The sequence below is a fragment of the Saccopteryx bilineata genome, chromosome 4 (assembly GCF_036850765.1).
Source record: "Saccopteryx bilineata isolate mSacBil1 chromosome 4, mSacBil1_pri_phased_curated, whole genome shotgun sequence".
In the NCBI taxonomy this organism is placed as follows: domain Eukaryota; kingdom Metazoa; phylum Chordata; class Mammalia; order Chiroptera; family Emballonuridae; genus Saccopteryx; species Saccopteryx bilineata.
In genome coordinates, this window is record NC_089493.1 from 620,835 (window position 1) to 643,697 (window position 22,863).

The 22,863-nt window shown below is 45.3% G+C and overlaps 2 gene segments (V, D, J or C); both read left to right on the forward strand.

Moving 5' to 3' along the window:
* Positions 1-404: 404 nt before the first annotated feature.
* LOC136333797 (immunoglobulin heavy variable 1-46-like) lies at positions 405-1,444 on the forward strand. The segment is given in 4 exon segments: positions 405-450; positions 536-838; positions 1,173-1,248; positions 1,387-1,444. Coding segments are annotated over 4 exon segments (483 nt in total).
* A 3,687-nt stretch (positions 1,445-5,131) lies between these two features.
* On the forward strand, positions 5,132-5,627 carry LOC136333799 (immunoglobulin heavy variable 1-46-like). The segment is given in 2 exon segments: positions 5,132-5,213; positions 5,299-5,627. Coding segments are annotated over 2 exon segments (375 nt in total).
* Positions 5,628-22,863: the final 17,236 nt, after the last annotated feature.

Below are 22,863 nucleotides of genomic sequence, written 5' to 3' on the forward strand. Positions count from 1 at the left end.
GATATCTGAACATTAGAATTTGTGAGAACAAATGGTTTTATTCAGTCACTAGGTGCAGCATTCTGGGAAATTGTGATACACCAATAATATATTCAGCCATCAAAGACCAGAACAGGTCCAGATGATATTTCCTCAGTGGGAAGAGATCTCTCCATGGGGCTCAGGACCATGGGAGGAGACACACATTGTCTCATGAGGTTTAAGGCTAACCCTCAGACTCCAAGAGAGGAATGTGTCTTTTCTCAGCTGGTGTCAACTCTTCAGTTATGAGATAGTCTGCCTCATCAATACGCAAATTTTTTAGATGAGGTACAGTAGTTAAATATGGATGTGTCTGTGGCCCGAGAGCATCCCCCACAGCCACACCCTCCCCAACACAAGTCCTGACAGCTCAGCCCCTCACCATGGACTGGAGCTGGAGAGCCTTCCTCCTGGTGGCAGTGGCTGCAGGTAAGGGGTTCTGAAGTCCCTGGTTGATGGGGGACCAAGGACTAGTCAATGGGGAATTCCACACACTCCTGTCTCCTCTCCACAGGTGTCCATTCTCAGGTGCAGCTGGTGCAGTCTGGGGCTGAGCTGAGGAAGCCTGGGACCTCAGTGAAGGTCTCCTGCAAGGCTTCTGGATACACCTTCACCAATGAGTATATGAGCTGGGTGCGACAGGCCCCCGGACAAGGGCTGGAGTGGATGGGGTGGGTTTATCCTGGTAATGGCAACACAAACTACGCGGAAAAGTTCAAGGGCAGAGTCACCATGACCGCAGACAAGTCCACGAGCACAGCCTACATGGAGCTGAACAGCCTGAGAGCCGAGGACACGGCCGTGTATTACTGTGCGAGACACAGCGAGGGGAAGTCAGTGTGAGCCCAGACACAAACCTCCCTGAGGGGCCGAAAGGACCGGGCTGTAGGGGGCGCTCAGGACACCAGGGGGCACTCGGGACCCACGGAGCCCGAGACCAGCCCCAGGAGCAGGTGCAGAGGGAGGTGGGGAAGGAAGGGGCTTCCTGTGGGAGCAGGGTTTCCTCTCAAAGGTCCCAACTTCATGCATGGACACTTCTTCCTTTTCCCCTGTGGCTCAAGTTACTCATATTCTCACTGCAGACAATAAACAAGGCTGTCACCTTGCCTGTTTGCAGACAGCACGTAAGCAGTTATTACAGACCTTTCCTTCACTGTATTACTGTACATATTTCTATATTTCTTTCTCAAAAAATAAACCGTTTTTACTGTTTTTGGCTTCGCTGTGGTTGGGAAACATTTCTCTCAAACAGAGAGGTCATCACAGTCTAAACACCTGTGTGCAGAGGTCAGAATCTCTGTCCCCTCTCTTCCCACCTGTCCCCACATCAGCCAAGACTCCTGAAAAGCTCACCTGGCCCCACAGTGTTTGGGATTACCATCCAGAACGTCCTCCTAAGGTCTCTGTCCTCCTCACCTCTTGATCCTCATTCACATGGGTGGATGTGGAAACACACACCAACACCTTATTTTATTGATCACAATATTTTTATTGTGATTTTTATTAAGTTTCCTTTGAAAAGGACAATTCTGGTTGCAGTGTTGGCACAAAAATGTAAGTTAGGATAGTCTCACATGTCAACACTTCTACCTCAGTCAAACTTAACTTAATCGTGTCTTCAAATTCTTTAACATAAGAGAACACACAAAGCTACAGCAGTAAGAATCTAGACAGTCCTGGCCCTGGCTGGTTGGCTCAGTGGTAGAGTGTTGGCCTGGCCTGTGCAAGTCCTGGGATTGGTTTCCAGCCAGGGCACAAAGGAAAAGCACCCATCTGCTTATCCACCCTTCCCCCTCTCCTTTCTTTCTATCTCTGTCTTCCCCTCCCAAATCCAGGGCTGCATTGGAGCAAAGTTAGTCTGGGCAATGAGGATGGCACCACAGCCTCTGCCTCAGGTGCTAGAATGTCTCAAATTGCAAATGACAGACATCCAGCCTGGGCAGAGCATCATCCCCTTGTGGGCTTGCTGGGTGAATCTTGGTTGGGTGCATGCATGAGTCTGTCTCTCAACCTCCTCGGTTCCTACTTCAGAAAATATAAAAAATAAATAAATTTAGATATTCCTGAGTGTCAGTGTGTAACGGTCACACTACCATTAGGTTGAGAGCATTAACTGCTCCAGAAGAACCTGGAGCCAGGCTACTTTCCTGCATATTCACTGTGACGAGGGACACCTCTTGCACCACCCACCAGGGTTCCTGCCTACTGTGGAAACAGGCAAATGTCTGAGATGTTTAGAGGTTTGTGGCCTCAGCTCCTTTGAGAACTAGAGGTCATGAGGAAATGACAGGGACTCACAAGAGAATGGGGAGAGGAAGAGAAGCTTTTAATAGAGCTCATCCAGGTGAAAGACTTTAAACAGTTATTAAGAACCACGATGAACAAAGTAGACATGGGTGGTGTCGACGTTACAGTCTCAATGCAGCTATCAGGGTTTGAATGCACTGGTAGGACATACTTCCCTATCATCAGCTCTGAAGAAATTCATAAAGATTGAATGAATGTGACAACAATACCTTTGGAGAGAAGAGATCAAAGCTACAATTTGCATTGTTTTTCTAACATATTTGTTAGACCCATCCCCAGGGATCTTCCAGAGGGAGCCTGGGAGTGAAGGAACAAGTTCCCGTGACAAGAAATAGCTGAAGTTTCCTTCTATGTGTGAAAGAATGGTAGAAACCACCTTAAAAAACATCTATCTGAACCCAACATCACTAATCATACCAGACTGATAACCCAGGACTGTGAATCTCTGGCAATAATCAGTTCAACATATAAAATAGTTTGAGTTGTCCACAGACATAATTAATATTTTCATAGCTAGTCTTTTATCTGTTTAAAAATGTAACTATTTTTGATGTGATTAGTTTGAATTCTCTGCACATACCACAGGCTTCCAGAAGGGAAGAGTTTGTCTAAGGATCAGCAGACACAATCACAAAACTTCTAACGTCAAGAGTCAAAGATGTTCTACTGTCCTGTGCTTGGGAGGTAGTCACTTTGCTCAAAAGAATATAATAAGTTAAGAAATCAAATACTGAGAATGGAAGTCCTTTATTTTTTAAAAAAGTTTTGACCAAGTTAGACATTATTTGTAAATGATTATAAGAATTTGGTGTTGTAGATATGTGAGAGTTTGGGGTTCTGAAACTCTCTGAACAAATGACAACCCCTTTTAAATCTATTTGAAAATTGCATGAGAATTTAAAAATGTAACCTATTCTAAGCCCTGGCTGTTTGAGTCAGTGGTAGAGTGTAGTCCCGGTGTGTGGAACTCCCAAGTTCAATTCCTAGTCAGGACACACAGGAGAAGCGCCCATCTGCTTCTCCATCACTCTCCCTCTCCATTCTCTCTATCTCTCTCTTCCCCTCCCGCAGCCAAGGCTTCACTGGAACAAAGTAGGCAAGGCAATGAGGATGGTTCCATGGCCTTCATCTCAGGCACTGGAATGGTTCAGGTTGCAATGGCCCAGATGGGCTGAGCAACACCTCCTAGTGGGCTTGCAGGGTGGACCCTGGTTGGGCATATGCGAGAGTCTGTCTCTCTGCCTTCCCACTACTCCCTTCAATAAATAAATAAATAAATAAATAAATAAATAAATAAAGTAACCTATTCTAATTGTCCACCTTTTTTCTTTCTCTCTCTCTCTCTCTTTTTTTTTCTTAGAGAGATGACATCACATTCTGACTTAATTAGAATGGTTTTCATAAACCAGGTGCTCCCCTGAAGCCAGTGAGCTTCAGGTCTGGTGGGACCCTCTCCACATGTCAGGGTCATCGTTGGCTTCACTGCCTTCACATGTGTCCCTGAGTCTGATGCTCCCAGGGCAATCAGGAACATTCTCACTGTGGCATCTGCAAGTTTCAGGTGCCGGGAGAAGATCCCCCAACATCCTGGCACTTTCCATTCTTCATGTCAACCGTGTTTGCTAATGTCCCTTTTCAAAGCAGGTCACACACTGGGTTAGGGTCAATGTGAGGGCACTGCCCCTGTGCTAAGACCAGGGGAGAAGGAAGGTATGGAGTTCACTGTGATGGAAATGATCGCAGTGTGTGTGTGTGTGTGTGTGTGTGTGTGTGTGTGTGTGATTTATTGGACAGTAGAAGTGCAGTGGGACTTGAGCCACATGTAGGGAAAGTCATACAGGACTTTCAACCAGACAACCTGAGGACATAAGAGGCCCTCAAAGCCGGGAGAACTTCTGGACTCAGGGGAGTGTCCACTGTGTCAGGACATATGGCAGTTGCAGGGAAGGGACTGCAAGGGTCTCCCTGCAGGCAGATTGGGGCTTAGTAAGGTCAATTTTCTATATCGAGAGATGTCCCAGCACACGATGTCCTGAGGGACACTCTGAAGTCAGGGCACAACCTTTAAATCGGGACTACAGATGCTGAGAGGTCAGTGCCCTGTGAGCCCAGACTGGATCCTCCCCTGCAGGGCACGAGCTGGACATCAGGGGCACTCAGGACCCAGGATCAGAGCCTGCTGCCCCTGGAGCAGGTAGAGGAAATTGAGGACAGACTTCCTCTGACAGAATGGATTTTCTTTCTTTAAAACAACACTGTAAGACCAAAGGCTGGACACGACCCCTGGTGTGACTATAAATATTCCGTTCCATTAGCACATTCACAAAATTCCACAAAAACAAAGACCACAATACCGGCGGCTTTCTAGGGCTTCTCAGGAGTGGGGAACAGGGAGTTTATTAATGCACTGGTGCAGCATGACTGAGACACACTGACGTCTTCATCTTCTAAGAAAATCTTTTGAGAATGAAACATTTAGGTATTAAAGGCCTGAACACATCACACAGAATGCGGTGTCACTGAAGTCAGTGTTGACAATAAGAGCACATCCTGTGGGGGCTTCTTCCTCAGTGGGAGGAGCTCTGTCTCCACAGGTTTCTGGGACCTGGAAGGAAACACACAGTGTCCAACAAAGTTTAGGACTTGAACACTGGGACTTCCAGAGGAGCCTCTATACTCTGTCAGATGGAGACAACTCTTCAGTTATGAGATAGTCTGCCTCAGGAATATGCAAATGAGGTGAGGTAGAGTAGTTAAATATGGATGTGTCTGTGTCCTGAGAGCATCCCCCACAGCCACACCCTCCCCTCCACAAGTCCTGACAGCTCAGCCCCTCACCATGGACTGGAGCTGGAGAGCCTTCCTCCTGGTGGCAGTGGCTGCAGGTAAGGGGTTCTGCAGTCTCTGGGTTGCTGGAGAACAAGGACTGGTCAATGGGGAATTCCACACACTCTTGTATCCTCTCCAGAGGTGTCCACTCTGAGGAGCAGCTGGTGCAGTCTGGGGCTGAGCTGAGGAAGCCTGGGACCTCCGTGAAGGTCTCCTGCAAGGCTTCTGGATACACCTTCACCGGCTACTATATGCACTGGGTGCGACAGGCCCCCGGACAACAGCTCGAGTGGATGGGGCGGATTTACCCTGGTGATGGTGAGAAAAGCTACGCGGAAAAGTTCAAGGGCCGAGTCAGCCTGACTGCAGACAAGTCCACGAGCACAGCCTACATGGAGCTGAGCAGCCTGAGAACCGAGGACACGGCCGTGTATTACTGTGCGGGACACAGCGAGGGGAAGTCAGTGTGAACCCAGACACAAACCTCCCTGCGGGGACGAGAGGGCTGGGCTTCAGGGCCACTCAGGACACCAGGGGGCGCTCCGGACCCACGGAGCCCGAGACCAGCCCCAGGAGCAGGTGCAGAGGGAGGTGGGGAAGGAAGGGGCTTCCTGTGGGAGCAGGGTTTCCTCTCAGAGCTCTCAGCTGCATCCAGGGGCACTTCTTCCTTCTTCTCTGTGGCTCTAGTTTCTCATATTCTCACTGCAGACAACAAACGGGGCTATAACGTTACCTGATTGCAGATAACATGTCAGCAGTTATTACAGACTAATCCTTCACCAGTTTTCTGTATTTTCTAAGGTTCTTTATGAATAAAGAGTGCTCTTGCCTTTCCTGTGGTTGGGAAACATTTCCCTCAAACTGAGATGCCAGCACATTCCAGACCCGTGTAAGCAAAGCTCCAGCTCTCTGTCCAGTGATAGAATTAAAATAATTTAACAACGGATCTCTGACCTACTGACTGTTTTAATTATATTAATATATATTGAAATATATATATATTAAAACAATATACGTATGGAAATAATATATATATATACACACATACACACCAAATGGTAATCATTTCTTTCATTTAATATTTAAATAAGAACAATAAAAGTGGTAAAGTAACTATATTCTTCTTAAAAATGGTTTCTAAAATTAAGAAAAATACTTTAAAATATCTGACAAAAGAAGAGTAACATTGATATTTAAGATATTTTTATATTGCTTCTTGATTTGTATCCTCACTTGCCATTTTATGTCCTACAGAAAGAATGAAAGCTTCTACCAGCACTTAGAATATCTGTTGCATTGATGAACATTAAAAAAAAGGATTGTTTTGTTTGTTGCTGACATTTGTGACTTAGTTATATATTTTGGATATTAACCCCCTATCAAAGTTGTTGTTTGCTAATATCATCTACCATTTAGCTGGCTGCCATTTGTTTTGTTGTCAGTTTCTTTGGCTGTGCAGAAGCTTTAGGACACTTCTCCCAAGAAGACATACAAATACCAAATGATAGACGAAAAGATGCTCATATTTAGTAGCTATATGAGGATTACAAATCAAAACTACAATGAGATATCACCGCACATCTGTAAGATTGGCTATTATCAATGAAACAGGTACTACAAAGTGTTGGAGAGGCTGTGGTGAAAAAGGAACCCTCATTCACTGCTGGTGGGAATGCAGATTACGACAACCATTCTGGAAGACACATGCACCCCATGTTCATTGCAGCATTACTCACAGTGCTCAGAATGTGGAAACAACCAATATATCTTTTGATAGAGGATTGGATAAAGAAGATGTGGTACATGTATACAATCGAATACTACTCAGTAATAAGAAATGAAGACATAGTGTTATTTACAAAAACATGGGTGAAGCTTGAGAACATTATACTGAGTGAAATAAGTAAATCAGAAAAAGCTAAAAACTGTATGATTTCACACATGGGTAGGATATGAAACAGAGGCTCATGGACATGGATAAAAGTGCAGTTGTTACCAGAGGGAGGGGGATATGGTGAGTGGGGGTATAGGGGAGGAAGCTGTAAAGAGGAATAAATATAAAGTGACAGAAAAGAATTTGACTTTGAGTGATTCACATACAACATAATCAACTGTTTAATGCTATAGAAATGTTTACCTGAAACCTATGCACTTTTATTGATCAATGTCACCCTGTTAAGTTTATAATATTCTAAAAAATAATAAATAAAAATTCACTGATTTATTCAATAAACAATAAGTTATGAAAAATATTAAAAAGTGTAAGGAATGTAAATATATGATTTCCATATTGGTGAACTGCCCAGGCACCCACCATAGTGAGAACCCTGATTACAAGCGACATTGAACAAGTGGCTTGCTGAACTCCACAGAAAAAACATGTATTGTTTCTGCCAAAGAGGTGAGAACTGGATGAAACCCATCATTGTCTGTCCCCTCCATGCCCACCTGTCCCCACATGGGCCCTGCATTCTCACAGGCACACCTGGCCCCATAGTGATAAAGATCCACCACCAGCACCTCCACCCACAGGTCTCTATCCTCCCCACCACACACATTCCTCGTGATCCTCATTCACTCAGGTGTAGGTGGAAATCCACCCCAACATCTTGTTTCAGTGATCACATATTTGTAGTGTGATTTTTCTTAACCTTATTTAAAAAAGGACAATTGTGGTTACACTAATGTTTCAACAAGAAAAATGAGGATAGTCTCCTTGGTCAATACCTTTAATCACCCTAATTAATCACATGTGCCAATCATGTCCTAGTAGAGAACACACACAGGTCCTAGCAGTAAAAATTTAGATATTCCTGAGGGTCAGTGTCCAGCCACTGTAGTAGCCTCAGGATTACGGCATCAACTGCTCTTCAGTATGCTGGGGTAGGTTACCTTCCTGCATTCTGGAAGCTGTGTGTGAGAGTCTGGGGTTTTGCAGCTCTGGGAGAAGACACGGGTGGTACAGACACAAGAGAACCTGTGCTGAGTCATCCTCCAGCACCACAGTCACCAGCATTCTTTTGTGGAGCACGGCCCTTGGTGTGGCATCAGGTGTGGGAAGACAATGGTCCCACCCTCTGGACTCCTGCTCACCCACCCTGCAGAGATTAGGCCCTGCTGAAGAGTCAGTGAGTCAGTGGCCCTGACCAAGGATAGAGGCTGGACAAACACGGGGGTGACAGAGTCAGGTTTCTGGCTTTGAGGTGGGGGCCATCTATTCACCTTCCTGTCAGAGGATATGGCAGCTCCAGGAAAGAGGCCATCAAGTGGCTTTAAAAAGCCCTTAATTAGGGTTTTTCTGATGAGTCATTGGAGTTTATTAAGGAAAATTGATTATGTCCATAGATTTTAAAGGCTACAACGTCCTTGAGGGAGCATTCTGAAGTCAGGGCACAGCCTTCACACTGGACTAGAGATTCTAAGAGGTCATTGGTCTGTGAGTCCAGTCAGGACCCACACCAGCTGGTCAGCATCTGAGCAGTAGAGGCTCTCAGGACCCACAAGTACAAGACAGCTGCCCCAGGAGCAGGTGCAGAGGGAGCGGGGGAGGGGTTTCCTCTGAGTGACAGCCTTTATAATGTGCACCTGAAATCCATGCTGCATTACGTGCCTGTGACATCTCATCAAATTCCCAGGCACCTGGGGCCTCTACCTACCCACATTCACTCCAGCAGTCTGGAGGTCACAGCATGAAATCCCCTTCACTGGACTGAGATCATGTGGTGGCAGGACCACCCTTTCTCCAGAGGCTCTCGGGGGGTGCTGTGGTGTGAATGCACATGTTCACTCCATTTTATATGTTCAAATTCTCCTCCCCAAATAGGATTGTATCAGGAGGTGGATCTTAGGGCAAAGCTTAGGTCACAAAAATTATCACATGAGAGATTTGTGACTTTCTAAATGACACCCAGAGAGCTGGCTGGTCCCTTCCACCTTGTGAGAACCCAGGAAGTGGTTGTCTGAGAAGAACCACGAAGAGGTTCCTCCATGGAAGGCACCATGTGGCCCTGATCATACACTTTCAGCTTCCAGGACTGTGGGTCATAAATGTTTGTTGTTTATCATTTTCCCAATCTATGGCCCTTTGTCATAACAGCCTGAACTCTGTCACACAGGGGTGTCTGTCTCTGTCTTTTCCAGATTCTAGAACTGCATTCCTCATCCCATGGCCTCTTCCTCCATCTCTCTGGCCAGGAATTGGTCAACTGTCATCAGTGGTCTCATCACTCTTTTCTTCTCTTAGAGGATAATTTCATCCTTCCTCCCTCTAATATAAACACTTATCCTATTAGGACCCACTCAGGTTTTCCTGGTAAATTTTTGGATCCCATAACCTATAAATTAATCAAATATGGCAACATCCTTTGCCTATAACATTCACAGGATCCAAGCAGATTTAGACAACCACATCCATTCTTACTAACCATAGGGATCATGATTTGCTTTTATTTCACTAATTATTCTGTGAAATTACTTGTTTAAGGTTTTCATTGCTGTCTATGCAAAGACATTCTCTGTAAATGGCCCTTCTAATTGTTGTAAATGCGGAGCCTCCCACCAGCTCCATGAATCTCTCTAACTTCTCAGCGTCTCTGATCCCAGTGATCAGATGCATTTTCTCAACATTCAGTCTCCTTTGTCTATTTAAAGTTCAGGAATCTGGACATATTCAGCATCAAATGCATTACCATTGCTGTATATATATGGTCCACACTGACAAGATTTACAGCCTCTAGTCTCTGCCCAGGTTTGTAATTTTTGCAGCCCTGCAGGGTAGGTAACACTACAATGCAGATGTTCATTCATGCTCTCATAACCTCATGCTGCAGGAACCAATATGCCCTGGAGTTGCTTCAGAAATCCTGTAGGAAACAGTTAGGAGGAATGCAGGCCCAGATGCTGGGCCAATGTGTCCAAATGTGTATACATGGATATGACCCCCTTTGACTCTTTATATAATTATTGACAGGCTCTCCTGGCCACCAAATAGCCCCAATATTCGAACCTGTGTTGAGGCACTGCCTTCTCAGTAGGTCTCCAAGCCAGAGTACCCTATATAGTAGGAGGACATGCAAATATGTCCCCTCTGCTCATGAAAACAAGCCCAGCCCTGAACCTCTTAGTAGAAAGACCATCCTGGGATTTGCAGTTCTTCCCATTCCCTTGTCAGGACTGAACACAGACCACTCACCATAAAGTTGGATTGTGAGAATGAGGGAGTGGTTTTCCTGAAATTAACTATTGATGAACCAGCAAAGCCCTGACATACTCCCCCTCCTGCCCTCTGACTAGAACTAAATGCCAGGTCCACATCAACAGCTCCCAATGGTGAATCTAAGTCTGAATCTCCAAGGTTGACCAGTTTTCTCTAAAATTTCATCCATCAGTTTCTGTAATAAGAGTTTATTTGTATGATTTATTTATTCTGCAATCAATGGACAAAGAAAACATCACACTTTATAACAATAATGTTATTTATGTCTTTAATTCCATATTAGTAATTGCTACCTAGGTTTTCCATAATCAGTATTGTATAACTTAAACATAATTATTCCAAAATCTTTACCTAAATACACGTGGTCATAATTGAGTTTCTTCTGTGTCTTCAAGTTTTTTAAATGACGTCCAACTGAGTCTAGAGAATAAAAAAAAAATGAGGGCAGTGCAGCAGGAAAATGGTATTCTTTCTCAGAGCTTCAGGAACGCATTACTAGAGACAGACTTATGGATGGTTGGACATGGGCGGTAAGATTAATGGAGTTTTAATTTAGTAAGCATTTCTCTAATGATTAATGATGTTGAGCATTTTTTCATATGCCTATTGGCCATCTGTATGTCCTCTTTGGAGAAGTGTCTATTTGTTTCTTTTTCCCATTTTTTGATTGGATTGTTTGTCTTCCTGGTGTTGAGATTTACAAGTTCTTTATAAATTTTGGTTATTAACTCCTTATCAGATGTATTGTCAAATATGTTCTCCCATTGTGTAGTTTGTCTTTTTATTCTGTTCTTATTGACTTTAGCTGTGCAAAAGCTTTTTATTTTAATATAGTCCAATTTATTTATCCTGTCTTTTATTTCACTTGCCCGTAGAAACTACAATGAGATATCACCTCACACCAGTCAGAATGGCGCTCATCAACAAAACAACACAGAATAAGTGCTGGCTAGGATGTGGAGAAATGGGAACCCTCCTGCACTGCTGGTGGGAATGCAGACTTGTGCAGCCTCAATGGAAAACAGTATGGAAAATCCTCAAAAAATTGAAAATCAAACTGACTTTTTACTCAACTATCCCACTTTTAGGAATATACCCCAAGAACACCATAGACCTGCTCGAAAGGAGAAATGCACCCGCATGTTTGTGGCAGCATTGTTCACAATAGCGAAGATCTGGAAACAGCCCAAGTGTCCGTCAGACGGTGAGTGGATTAAAAAGCTTTGGTACATATATACTATGGAATACTACTCAGCCATAAGAAATGATGACATCGGATCATTTACAAAAATGGGTGGACCTTGATAACATTATACAGAGTGAAATAAATAAATCAGAATAAACTACAAACTATATGAATCTATACATAGATGGGACATAAAAAGGAGACTCAGAGACATAGACAAGAATGTGATGGTAAGGGGGGAGGGATGGAGCGGGAAGGAGAGAGAGGGGGTGGTGGAGGGGAGGGGCAAAAAGAAAACCAGATAGAAGGTGACAGATGACAATTTGACTTTGGGTGAGGGGTATACAGCATAATCAATGGTCAAAATAATCTGGAGATGTTTTCTCTCAATATATGTACCCTGATTTATCAATGTCACTGCATTAAATTTAATAAAAAAAAGATTAATGAAGTTCAAATGTAAGGTACCTCTGTGGTTCTCAATCTCTCATCTCAGCCTCAAGGACCTGGGAGAAGACACATATTTTCTAAAAGAGATTAGGACTTCAACCCTCGGACTCCCAGAGTAGCCTCTGTCTTCTATCAGATGGGGTCAACTCTTCAGTTATGAGATAGCTTGCCTCATGAATATGCAAATGAGGTGAGGTAGCATAGTTAAATATGGATGTGTCTGTGTCCCGAGAGCATCCCCCACAGCCACACCCTCCTAACACAAGTCCTGACACCTCAGCCCCTCACCATGGACTGGAGCTGGAGAGCCTTCCTCCTGGTGGCAGTGGCTGCAGGTAAGGGGCTCTGCAGTCCCTGGGTTGATGGGGGACCAAGGACTAGTCAATGGGGAATTCCACACACTCCTGTCTCCTCTCCACAGGTGTCCACTCCGAGGAGCAGCTGGTGCAGTCTGGGGCTGAGCTGAGGAAGCCTGGGGCCTCAGTGAAGGTCTCCTGCAAGGTTTCTGGATACACCTTCACCAGCTACTTTATACACTGGGTGCGACAGGCCCCTGGACAAAGGCTGGAGTGGATGGGGTGGGTTTTCCCTGTTAATGATGACACAAGCTACGCGGAAAAGATCAAGGGCAGAGTGACCATGACTGCAGACAAGTCCACGAGCACAGCCTACATGGAGCTGAGCAGCCTGAGAGCCGAGGACACGGCCTTGTATTACTGTGCGATAGGCACATTGAGGGGAAGTCAGTGTGAGCCCAGACACAAACCTCCCTGCGGGGACGGGAGGGCCGGGCTGCAGGGGGCGCTCAGGACACCAGGGGACGCTCCGGACCCACGGAGCCCGAGACCAGCCCCAGGAGCAGGTGCAGAGGGAGGTGGGGAAGGAAGGGGCTTCCTGTGGGAGCGGGGTTTCCTGTTAAAGCTCTCAGCTTCATCCTAGGGCACTTCTTCCTTCTTCTCTGTGGCTCTAATTTCTCATATTCTCACTTCAGACAATAAACGAGGCTGGAAGGTTGCCTGTTTGCAGATGAAATGTCATCAGTTAGTACAGACCTCTCCTTCCCCACATGCCTGTATTTTTAGTTTTTTCTTGATAAATAAATTCTCCAGAGTGCTCTAATCATCCTTGTAGTTGCAAAACATTTTCAGCAAATGGTGACACCAGCACAGTCAAGACACCTGCGAACCAATCTCAGGCTCTCTGTCCCCTCCATGCCCACCTGTCCCCTCATGAACCCTGCCTTCTGACAGGCATACCGGCTTGGACCCACAGTGATTAGGATCCTTTCCCAGGACCTCTACCCACAGGTCTCTACATTCCCCTGAGAATCTGTACAGGCTGACTTCTTGATTTTTATTCACTCACGTAGAGGTGGAAACTCACACCAACATCATATTTCAATGGTCACAGTATTTTTAGCATGACTTTTATTATCTTCTCTTTTAACAGTGCATTTGTCATAAAAGTGATGACCTAATTATTTAATTCAGTATAATTTCTCATGTCAATATCGTTAAGCATCCTAACTTAATCATGTCTGCAAATCAGTCCTGTTTGAGAACACACTCAGGTACCAGCACTAAGAATCTAGATATTCCTGAGGGTTCGTGTTCAGCCAATACTGCAGCCTCAGGATTATGACATCAACTGCTCTCTCAGTCACCAGCATTCTTTTGAGGAGCACGGCCCTTGGTGTGGCATCAGTTCTTGGAGGACAAGTGCCTAATCTCTGCACTTCCTCTCACCCCATCCTGCAGAGATTAGCTCCTGCTGAAGAGTCACTGGCCTTGTCCTGGGAGTAGAGGTCTTGACGAACTCAGGGGGTGACAGTGACTCAGTTGTCTGAACTTAACATCAAAGCATCTGGAAGCTCCAGGAAAGGGGCCTCCTGGTGACTTCATAAAGTCCTAGTTTGTGGTCTCTCTTCACCATCATTGGGTTTACTGATGCCCATTCGCCCATTCACGGTGATAGATGTTAAGGGAGGGGTCGGGAACCTTTTTGGCTGAGAGCCATGAATGCCACATATTATAAACTGTAATTCTGTGAGAGCCATACAATATGTTTAACACTAAATACAAGTAAATGTGCACATTTTATATACGACCAACACTTTTAAAGTACAAGAAGTCTCTGAATTCTTTTTATTAACATTGTTATGCTGTTGCTAACCAATGATGAATAAAGTACTTCATACCATTAATGCGACTTCTGGTGCTGCACAGTTTTGCTGCTGGCTTTGTAGTCTGGTTGATATGTGGTGAGGTTAAGCTTCATGCAGCCATTGAGGCTTCCATCTCATAAACGGGATAGTAGGCTGGCCTTAAAGTTTTATACATGTGAGAAATACTGCTCACATGCATACGTAGAGCCAAATATTGTCAGTATAGCAATACTCACATGCTGCAGTGTGTGGTATGCGACGTGGTATGTGAGGAGAAGCGCATTCCATGTTTTGACAATCAGCTGGTCCGTGGGTTGAAGTTTTTTTAATTCTCCACACCTGTGTTTGCTCGCCAACTCTGCTTGCCGACATGCAAGTCTTTCCAAATCTTCATTCAGTGATTTGAACTTATTCACTCACATGCCTGAGACCTTCAGGTCAGCAGCCTGTTGTTCAAAATCTCTGACGGAGACATCGGGGATGTAACTCAGGTCAGCGCTGTCCACTGCACACTCGTGTGGATGAGAGATAAACTTAAAAAGATGAGTGCACTCACAAAATTCTCTAAAGCGTGCTTTGAGTGACTGCAGATTAGATGTGAAGCACACTAGCTGCTGGAGATCAAGATATTGATCAGGGTCACTTGATGTGCATGCATCTTTAAACTTTCCCAGTTTTTCAAAGTGTAGTAAATGACCCATTTCAATGTCAGCAATGAGGAGTTCCAGCTTGTTTTCAAATGCAAGCACTGCTTGTTTGAAGGGATAAGACTGTATTTCTGACGACTTGCATTTTCACATTGAGCTGGTTCAGATGTTCAGTCATGTCCACAAGATATTAGAACTTCAGGAGCCACTCAGCGTTAGCTAACTCAGGATGCTCAACGTTTTTCATTTCATGAAAGTACGGATTTCGCTCAGACAAGGCGCAAAACGGCTGAGCACCTTCCCTCTTGACAACCAACGCATATCGCTGTGCAGAAGCAGACCAGGATAATTATTCCCAACTTCATCCAGCAGTGTTGTAAACTTGCAATCACTTAAAACGCAGGCAACAATAAAGTTGACCACCCGAATGACTAGCAACATCACCTCACCAAGCTGCTCGCCACAAATCGGAGCACAAAGCGCCTCCTGTTGTAGGATACAGTAAAATCTTAGGATGGGTCTCTTTATGTTCATGAAAAAGCGCTATGAATCCTCTGTTTTTCCCCACCATGCACGGAGCACCATCAGTACACACCGAAATAAGTTTATCCATTGGTAGATTTTTTTTTTTAGCGAACTCAGTGAAAGACTTGAATAAATCCTCCCCTCTTGTCTCTTTCATAGGCAAACAGCAAGACTTTCCTCACGTAGTGTGTCACCGACCGCATACCTTGCAATCACGCTGAACTAGGATAAATGGCTTACGTCTGCTGACTCATCTAAAGCGAGAGAAAAGAATGGTGCTGCATTTATGTCCTTCACTTGTGTTGCCTCAATTTGATTTGCCATCATGATGGTATGATTATGAACATTTCATGTCAACAGAAGCATGTCTTTTATTCATTTGATTATCTTATCTTTATCTGAAAAGTCGTCAAAAAGTTCATTGGCAACATCAAGCATTAATGCTTTGGCATACTCCACATCTGTGAATGGCTTTCTGTTTCTCACAATTGCTATAGCACCAGCAAAGCAAGCTGAATTCCAGTCACCTTGTTGAGTCCAAACACAGAATTGCTGCTGACTAGCTTGCACTCTGCACAGTAGCTCTTCACATGCTTTCTTTCTGCTGGCCTCCGCTGGATATTTCTATGCAAATGTAGTATGATGTGTTGAAGTGCTGCTTTATATTTCACTATTTCACTGATGCAATTTTACCATTGCATATTAGACACATTGCAGAACCTGCTCTCTCCACAAAGGCGAATTCCTCTGTCCATTCCTGCTGAAAAGTAAAGTATTCCTAATCTTTCTTTTCTTTTAATTATCTTCTTCTTCAATCGGGTTTCTGCAATTAGCTAGCTGCCTACTTGATTAAAAGGAAAGAAGTTTACTTCCTGACCTCACAATGACCCATGTACATTACTCATTGTCCAATAAAAATTTGGTGTAGTCCTGGAGGACAGCTGTGATTGGCTCCAGCCACACACAACCATGAACATGAGTGGTAGGAAATGAATGGATTGCAATACATGAGAATGTTTTTAACGTTATTTTTTTATTAAAGATTTTTCTGCGAGCCAAATGCAGCCATCAAGAGAGCCACATCTGGCTCGTGAGCCATAGGTTCCCAGCCCCTCTATTCAAGCCTTCAATGTCCCCGAGGGGGCAGTATAAAGTCAGGATGCACCTTCAGTGCTGTAGCAGAGATCCTGAGAGGTCGTTGCCCAGTGAGTCCAGTCAGGACCCTCCCCTGCTGGTCAGCAACTGGGCAGCAGAGACACTCAGGACCCATGAGCACAAGGCAGCTTCCCCCGGAGCATGTGCTGAGGGAGCTCGGGAGGGGTTTCCTCTGAGTGAAAGCCTTTATAACATACAGCTGAAATTCATGCTGCGTTATGTGCCTGTGACATCTCATCAAATTCGAGGCACTTGGGGTCTCTATCTACCCACATTCACTCCAGCACTCTGGAGGTCACAGCGTGACATCCTTGTCACTGTAATTAGATCATGTGATGGCAGGACCACTGTTTCTACAGAGAATCTTGGGGAGTGCTGTGGTGTGAATATACATGTTTCCACAATTTTATATGTCCAGATCCTCTTCCCCAAGGAGGACTGTATCAGGAGGTGGATTGCAGTGAGGGACTTAGGTCTTAAAAATGCTCTCATAAGGAATTAGTGACTTTCTAATGGACTCCCAGAGAGCTTCTTCATCCCTTCCACACTGTAAGTACCCAGCAACCAGTTGTCTGACATGAACCAGGAAGAAGTTCATCATTGGAAGGCACCATGTGGCCACCTGATCATGGACTTCCAGCTTCCAGAACTGTGAATCATAAAAGTTTGTTGTTTATCATTTTCCCACTCCATGGCACTTTGTTATAGCAGCATGAACTCTCTCACACGGGGTGTCTTTCTCTGTCTTTTTCAGATTCTAGAGCTGCATTTCTTTTCCCATGGCCTCTTTTTCTATCTCCCCACCAAGAAATTGGTCACCGGACCTCAGTGGTCTCATCACATTTTTCTTCTCATGGAGGCTAATCTCATTCTTTCTTTCTCTAATATAAATATTGATCATATTAGAACCCACTCAGATTATCCTGGGAAGTCTTTGGATCACATAATCTATAAACTTATCAAATATGGCAACATCCCTTTTCATATACTATTCACAGTTCCCAAGCAGATTGAGAAAACCACAGCCACCCTGTCTGACAATAGGAATTTTTATTTGAATTTTTTTACTAACTGCTCTATCGTATTAAAAGTTTAAGGTTTTTATTACTTTCTAGGCAGAGACATCCTCTGTAAATGACTCTTTTAATTGTTGTAAATAAAGAACCTCTCCTCCAGCTCCATGAATCTCTATAACTTCTCAGGGTCTCTGATCCCAGTGATCGAAAACATCTTCACAAATCTAAGACTTCTTTGTCCATTTAAAGTTCAGGAAGCCAGACATATTCAGCATCAAAGATGTTAACATGGCCATATACACATGATCCACTCTGACAAGATTTTCAACCTCTAGTATCATCCCAGGTGTGTAATTATTTTTAGCCCTGAAGGGCAGGTAACATTACAATACAGATGTTCATTCATGCTCTCATAACCTCATGCTGCAGGAACCCATGTGCCCTGGAGAAGCTTCAGAAAACCTGTAGGAAACAGTTAGGAGGACAACAGGGCCAGATGCTGGGCTCAATGTATCCTGATGTGGATACATGAATATGACCCTTTACTCTCTATACTTATTTATATTCTCTTCTGACCACCAAATAGCTCCAAGACTGTAATCTGTGTCATGGCACTGCCCTCTCAGTAGGTCTCCAACCCAGAGAGCCCTATATAGTAGGACGACATGCAAATATGTCCCCTTTGCTCATGAAAACAAGTCCAGCCCTGAACCTTTTAGTCAGAAGACCAGCCCAAAATTCATAACTTTGACCATTCCCCGGTCAGGACTGAACACAGACTGCTCACAATGGAGTTGGGGCTCAGCTTGGTTTTCCTTATCACTTTTTTAAGAGGTAATTCATAGAGAACAAGTTACTGAGTATATGAGTAAATATGACCATGAGAATCAATGAACATATGACATTTTCCTAACCAGGACGTTTTTATGTTTGCAGGTGTCCAGTGTGAGGTGCAGCTGGTGGAGTCTGGGGGAGGCTTGGTGCAGCCTGGGGGTCTCTGAGACTCTCCTGTGCAGCCTCCGGATTCACCTTCAGTGGTTACTGGATGAGCTGGGTCCGCCAGGCTCCAGGAAAGAGGCTTCAGTGGGTTGGTGAAATTAATCCCAATGGAGATACTGCAAACTACGCAGACTCCGTGAAGGGCCGATTCACCATCTCCAGAGACAACGGCAAGAACACGCTCTATCTGCAAATGAACAGCCTGAGAGCCAAGGACACGGCCCTGTATTACTGTGCGGGAGACACAGCGAGGGGAAGTCAGTGTGAGCCCAGACACAAACCTCCCTGCGGGGACGGAAGCGTCGGGCTGCAGGGGGCGCTCAGGACACCAGGGGGCGCTCCGGACCCACGGAGCCCGAGACCAGCCCCAGGAGCAGGTGCAGAGGGAGGTGGGGAAGGAAGGGGCTTCCTGTGGGAGCAGGGTTTCCTCTCAAACCTCCCAGCTGCATCCAGGGGCACTTGTTCCTTCTTCTCTGTGGCTCTAGTTTCTCATAAACTCACTGCAGAAAACAAAGAAGGAGATAGCCTTGTCTCTTTGCAGATTACAAATCTTCAGTGACTGGGGACCTCTTTGTTTCCAAGTCTCTAACGTCCTGTTATCTTTTCCTCACAGAGTGAATCACAATTTCCTTGGAAATTAAATATAACAGGTATCTCTTAGGTCCTACTAGAAGTGTTTTTACTTCAGAAGAACAAATCCTTATTGTCATACAGAAATAAATGCAAATACTTATTAAAACGGTATTTGTTTCTGATAGAAGCTAGAAACAGCCAAGAATCTTCTCATCTGAAAATAAACAATATAAGTAAAATTCAACAATGGTGTGTCATTTAGGAAAAGCAACACTCAATTGATAAGACAACAACACGTATGGATATCAATGATCACCCAGTGAATGAAGCAGCCTTAGAAATGACAACCTAGGTGTCCTGGGTGCTCACACAGCTACCTGAGGACCAGGCGGGGCTTCCTCTCTTGCTTGCCCACTCCCAGGTGGAAAACCCCACGCCCTGCAGGGGGCGCTTTCCCTCACTTTCAGCAGGACCCTGAGGGATGGATGGCTCCACACACTGAAGTAAACGCACCCAGGCTCCAGGGATGGACCGTGTCCTCAGTCAGGGTCTGACACCTCTCCTGACAGCACCTGTCCCCTCCAGGTGCCTCCATCTTTGGTTCTCTCCTGTGAGCGCACAGGACCCCGGGCAGCCGGCACTCCACTGCTCCACGTCCCCTGCAGTCGCCCTTCCCCTCATTCAGGCTCCAGCTGATCACACTCTACTGGAAATTAAATCTAACTTAAATTTGTAGCATAAGTGGAATCACAATATCTGTCTTCCGGGACTGCTTTATCTTCACAGAACTCAGTGTCCTGTAGTTCCTTCCACATTACAAATCCTTCTCTGAGAGTTGGAGCCAGTGGGCTTCAGGTCTGGTGGGACCCTCTCCACATGTCAGGATCATTGTTGGCTTCACTGCCTTCACATGGGTCTCAGGGTTTGACGCTCCCAGGACAATCAGGGAGCTTCTCACTGTGTCATCTGCAGGTTTCAGGTGCCGGGAGAAGAAGATGCTGGCACTTTCCATTCTTCATGTCAACCGTGTTTGCTAATGTCCCTTTTCAAAGCAGGTCACACACTGGGTTAGGGTCAATGTGAGGGCACTGCCCATGTGCTAAGAGCAGGGCAGAAGGAAGGTATGGAGTTCACTGTGATGGGAATGATTTCAGTGTGTGTGTGTGTGTGTGTGTGTGTGTGTGTGTGTGTGATTTATTGGACAGTAGAAGTGCAGTGGGACTTGAGCCACATGCAGGGAAAGTCATACAGGACTTTCAACCAGACAACCTGAGGACAGAAGAGGCCCTCAAAGCTGGGAGAGCTTCTGGACTCAGGGGATTGTCCACTGCATCAGTACATATGGCAGCTGCAGGGAAGGGACTTCCCTGGGTCTCCCTGCAGGCAGATTGGGGTTCAATAAGGACAATTTTCTATATCTAGAGATGTCAGAGCACACGATGTCCTGAGGGACTCTCTGAAGTCAGGGCACAGCCTTTAAATCGGGACTTAGAGATGCTGAGAGGTCAGTGCTCTGTGAGCCCAGACTGGATCCTTCCCTGCAGGGCACGAGCTGGACATCAGGGACGCTCAGGACCCAGAATCAGGGCCTGCTGCCCACGGAGCAGGTAGAGGAAATTGAGGACCGATTTCCTCTGACAGAATGGGTTTTCTTTCTTTAAAAAAATACTCTAAGACCAAAGGCTGGACGCGACCCCTGATGTGACTATAAATATTCCGTTCCATCAGCACATTCACCAAATTCCACAAAAACAAAGACCACAATACCGGCGGCTTTCTAGGGCTTCTCAGGAGTGGGGAACAGGGAGTTTATTAATGCACTGGTGCAGCATGACTGAGACACACTGACGTCTTCATCTTCTAAGAAAATCTTTTGAGAATGAAACATTTAGGTATTAAAGGCCTGAACACATCACACAGAACGCGGTGTCACTGAAGTCAGTGTTGACAATAAGAGCACATCCTGTGGGGGCTTCTTCCTCAGTGGGAGGAGCTCTGTCTCCACAGGGCTCTCGGACCTGGAAGGAAACACACAGTGTCCAACAAAGTTTAGGACTTGAACACTGGGACTTCCAGAGGAGCCTCTATACTCTGTCAGATGGAGACAACTCTTCAGTTATGAGATAGTCTGCCTCAGGAATATGCAAATGAGGTGAGGTAGAGTAGTTAAATATGGATGTGTCTGTGTCCCGAGAGCATCCCCCACAGCCACACCCTCCCCTCCACAAGTCCTGACAGCTCAGCCCCTCACCATGGACTGGAGCTGGAGAGCCTTCCTCCTGGTGGCAGTGGCTGCAGGTAAGGGGCTCTGCAGTCCCTGGGTTGATGGGGGACCAAGAACTAGTCGGTGGGGAATTCCACACACTCCTGTCTCCTCTCCACAGGTGTCCACTCCGAGGTGCAGCTGGTGCAGTCTGGGGTGAGCTGAGGAAGCCTGGGGCCTCAGTGAAGGTCTCCTGCAAGGCTTCTGGATACACCTTCACCGGCTACTATATGAGCTGGGTGCGACAGGGCCCCGGAAAACAGCTCGGGTGGATGGGGCGGATTGACCCTGGTGATGGTTACACACCATCGCGGAAAAGTTCAAGGGCCGAGTCAGCCTGACTGCAGACAAGTCCACGAGCACAGCCTACATGGAGCTGAGCAGCCTGAGAGCCGAGGACACGGCCGTGTATTACTGTGCGAAACACAGCGAGGGGAAGTCAGTGTGTGCCCAGACACAAACCTCCCTGCGGGGACGAGAGGGCCGGGCTGCAGGGGGCGCTCAGGACACCAGGGGGCGCTCCGGACCCACGGAGCCCGAGACCAGCCCCAGGAGCAGGTGCAGAGGGAGGTGGGGAAGGAAGGGGCTTCCTGTGGGAGCAGGGTTTCCTCTCAGAGCTCTCAGCTGCATCCAGGGGCACTTCTTCCTTCTTCCCTGTGGCTCTAGTTTCTCATATTCTCACTTCAGAGAACAAACGAGGCTTTAACGTTGCCTGATTACAGATGACATGTCAGCAGTCATTACAGACTAATCCTTCACCAATTTTCTGTATTTTCTAAGTTTCTTTACGAATAAAGAGACCATGCTCAGTGCTCTTCCCTTTCCTGTGGTTGGGAAACATTTCCCTCAAACTGAGACACCAGCACATTCCAGACCCGTGTAAGCAAAGCTCCAGCTCTCTGTCCAGTGGTGGAATTAAAATAATTTAACAACGGGTCTCTGGCCTACTGACTGTTTTAATTATATTAATATATATATTGAAATATATGTATATGAAAACAATATATATGGAAATAATATATATATATACACATACACATACACACCAAATGGTACTTAATCATTTCTTTCATTTAATATTTAAATAAGAAAAATAAAAGCGGTAAAGCAACTATATTCTTCTAAAAAATGGTTTCAAAAATCAAGAAAAATACTTTAAAATATCTGACAAAAGCAGAGTAAAATTGATATTTAAGGTATTTTCATATTGCTTCTTGATTTGTGTCCTCACTTGCCATTTTTTGTCCTACAGAAAGAATGAAAGCTTCTACTGGCACTTAGAATATCTGTTGCATTGATGAACATTTAAAAAAAAAGATTGTTTTCTATTCGTTGCTGACATTTGTGACTTAGTTTTATATTTTGGATATTAACCCTCTATCAAAGTTGTTGTTTGCAAATATCATCTACCATTTAGCTGAATGCCATTTGTTTTGTTGTCAGTTTCTTTGGCTGTGCAGAAGCTTTAGGACACTTCTCCCAAGAAGACATACAAATACCAAATGATACATGA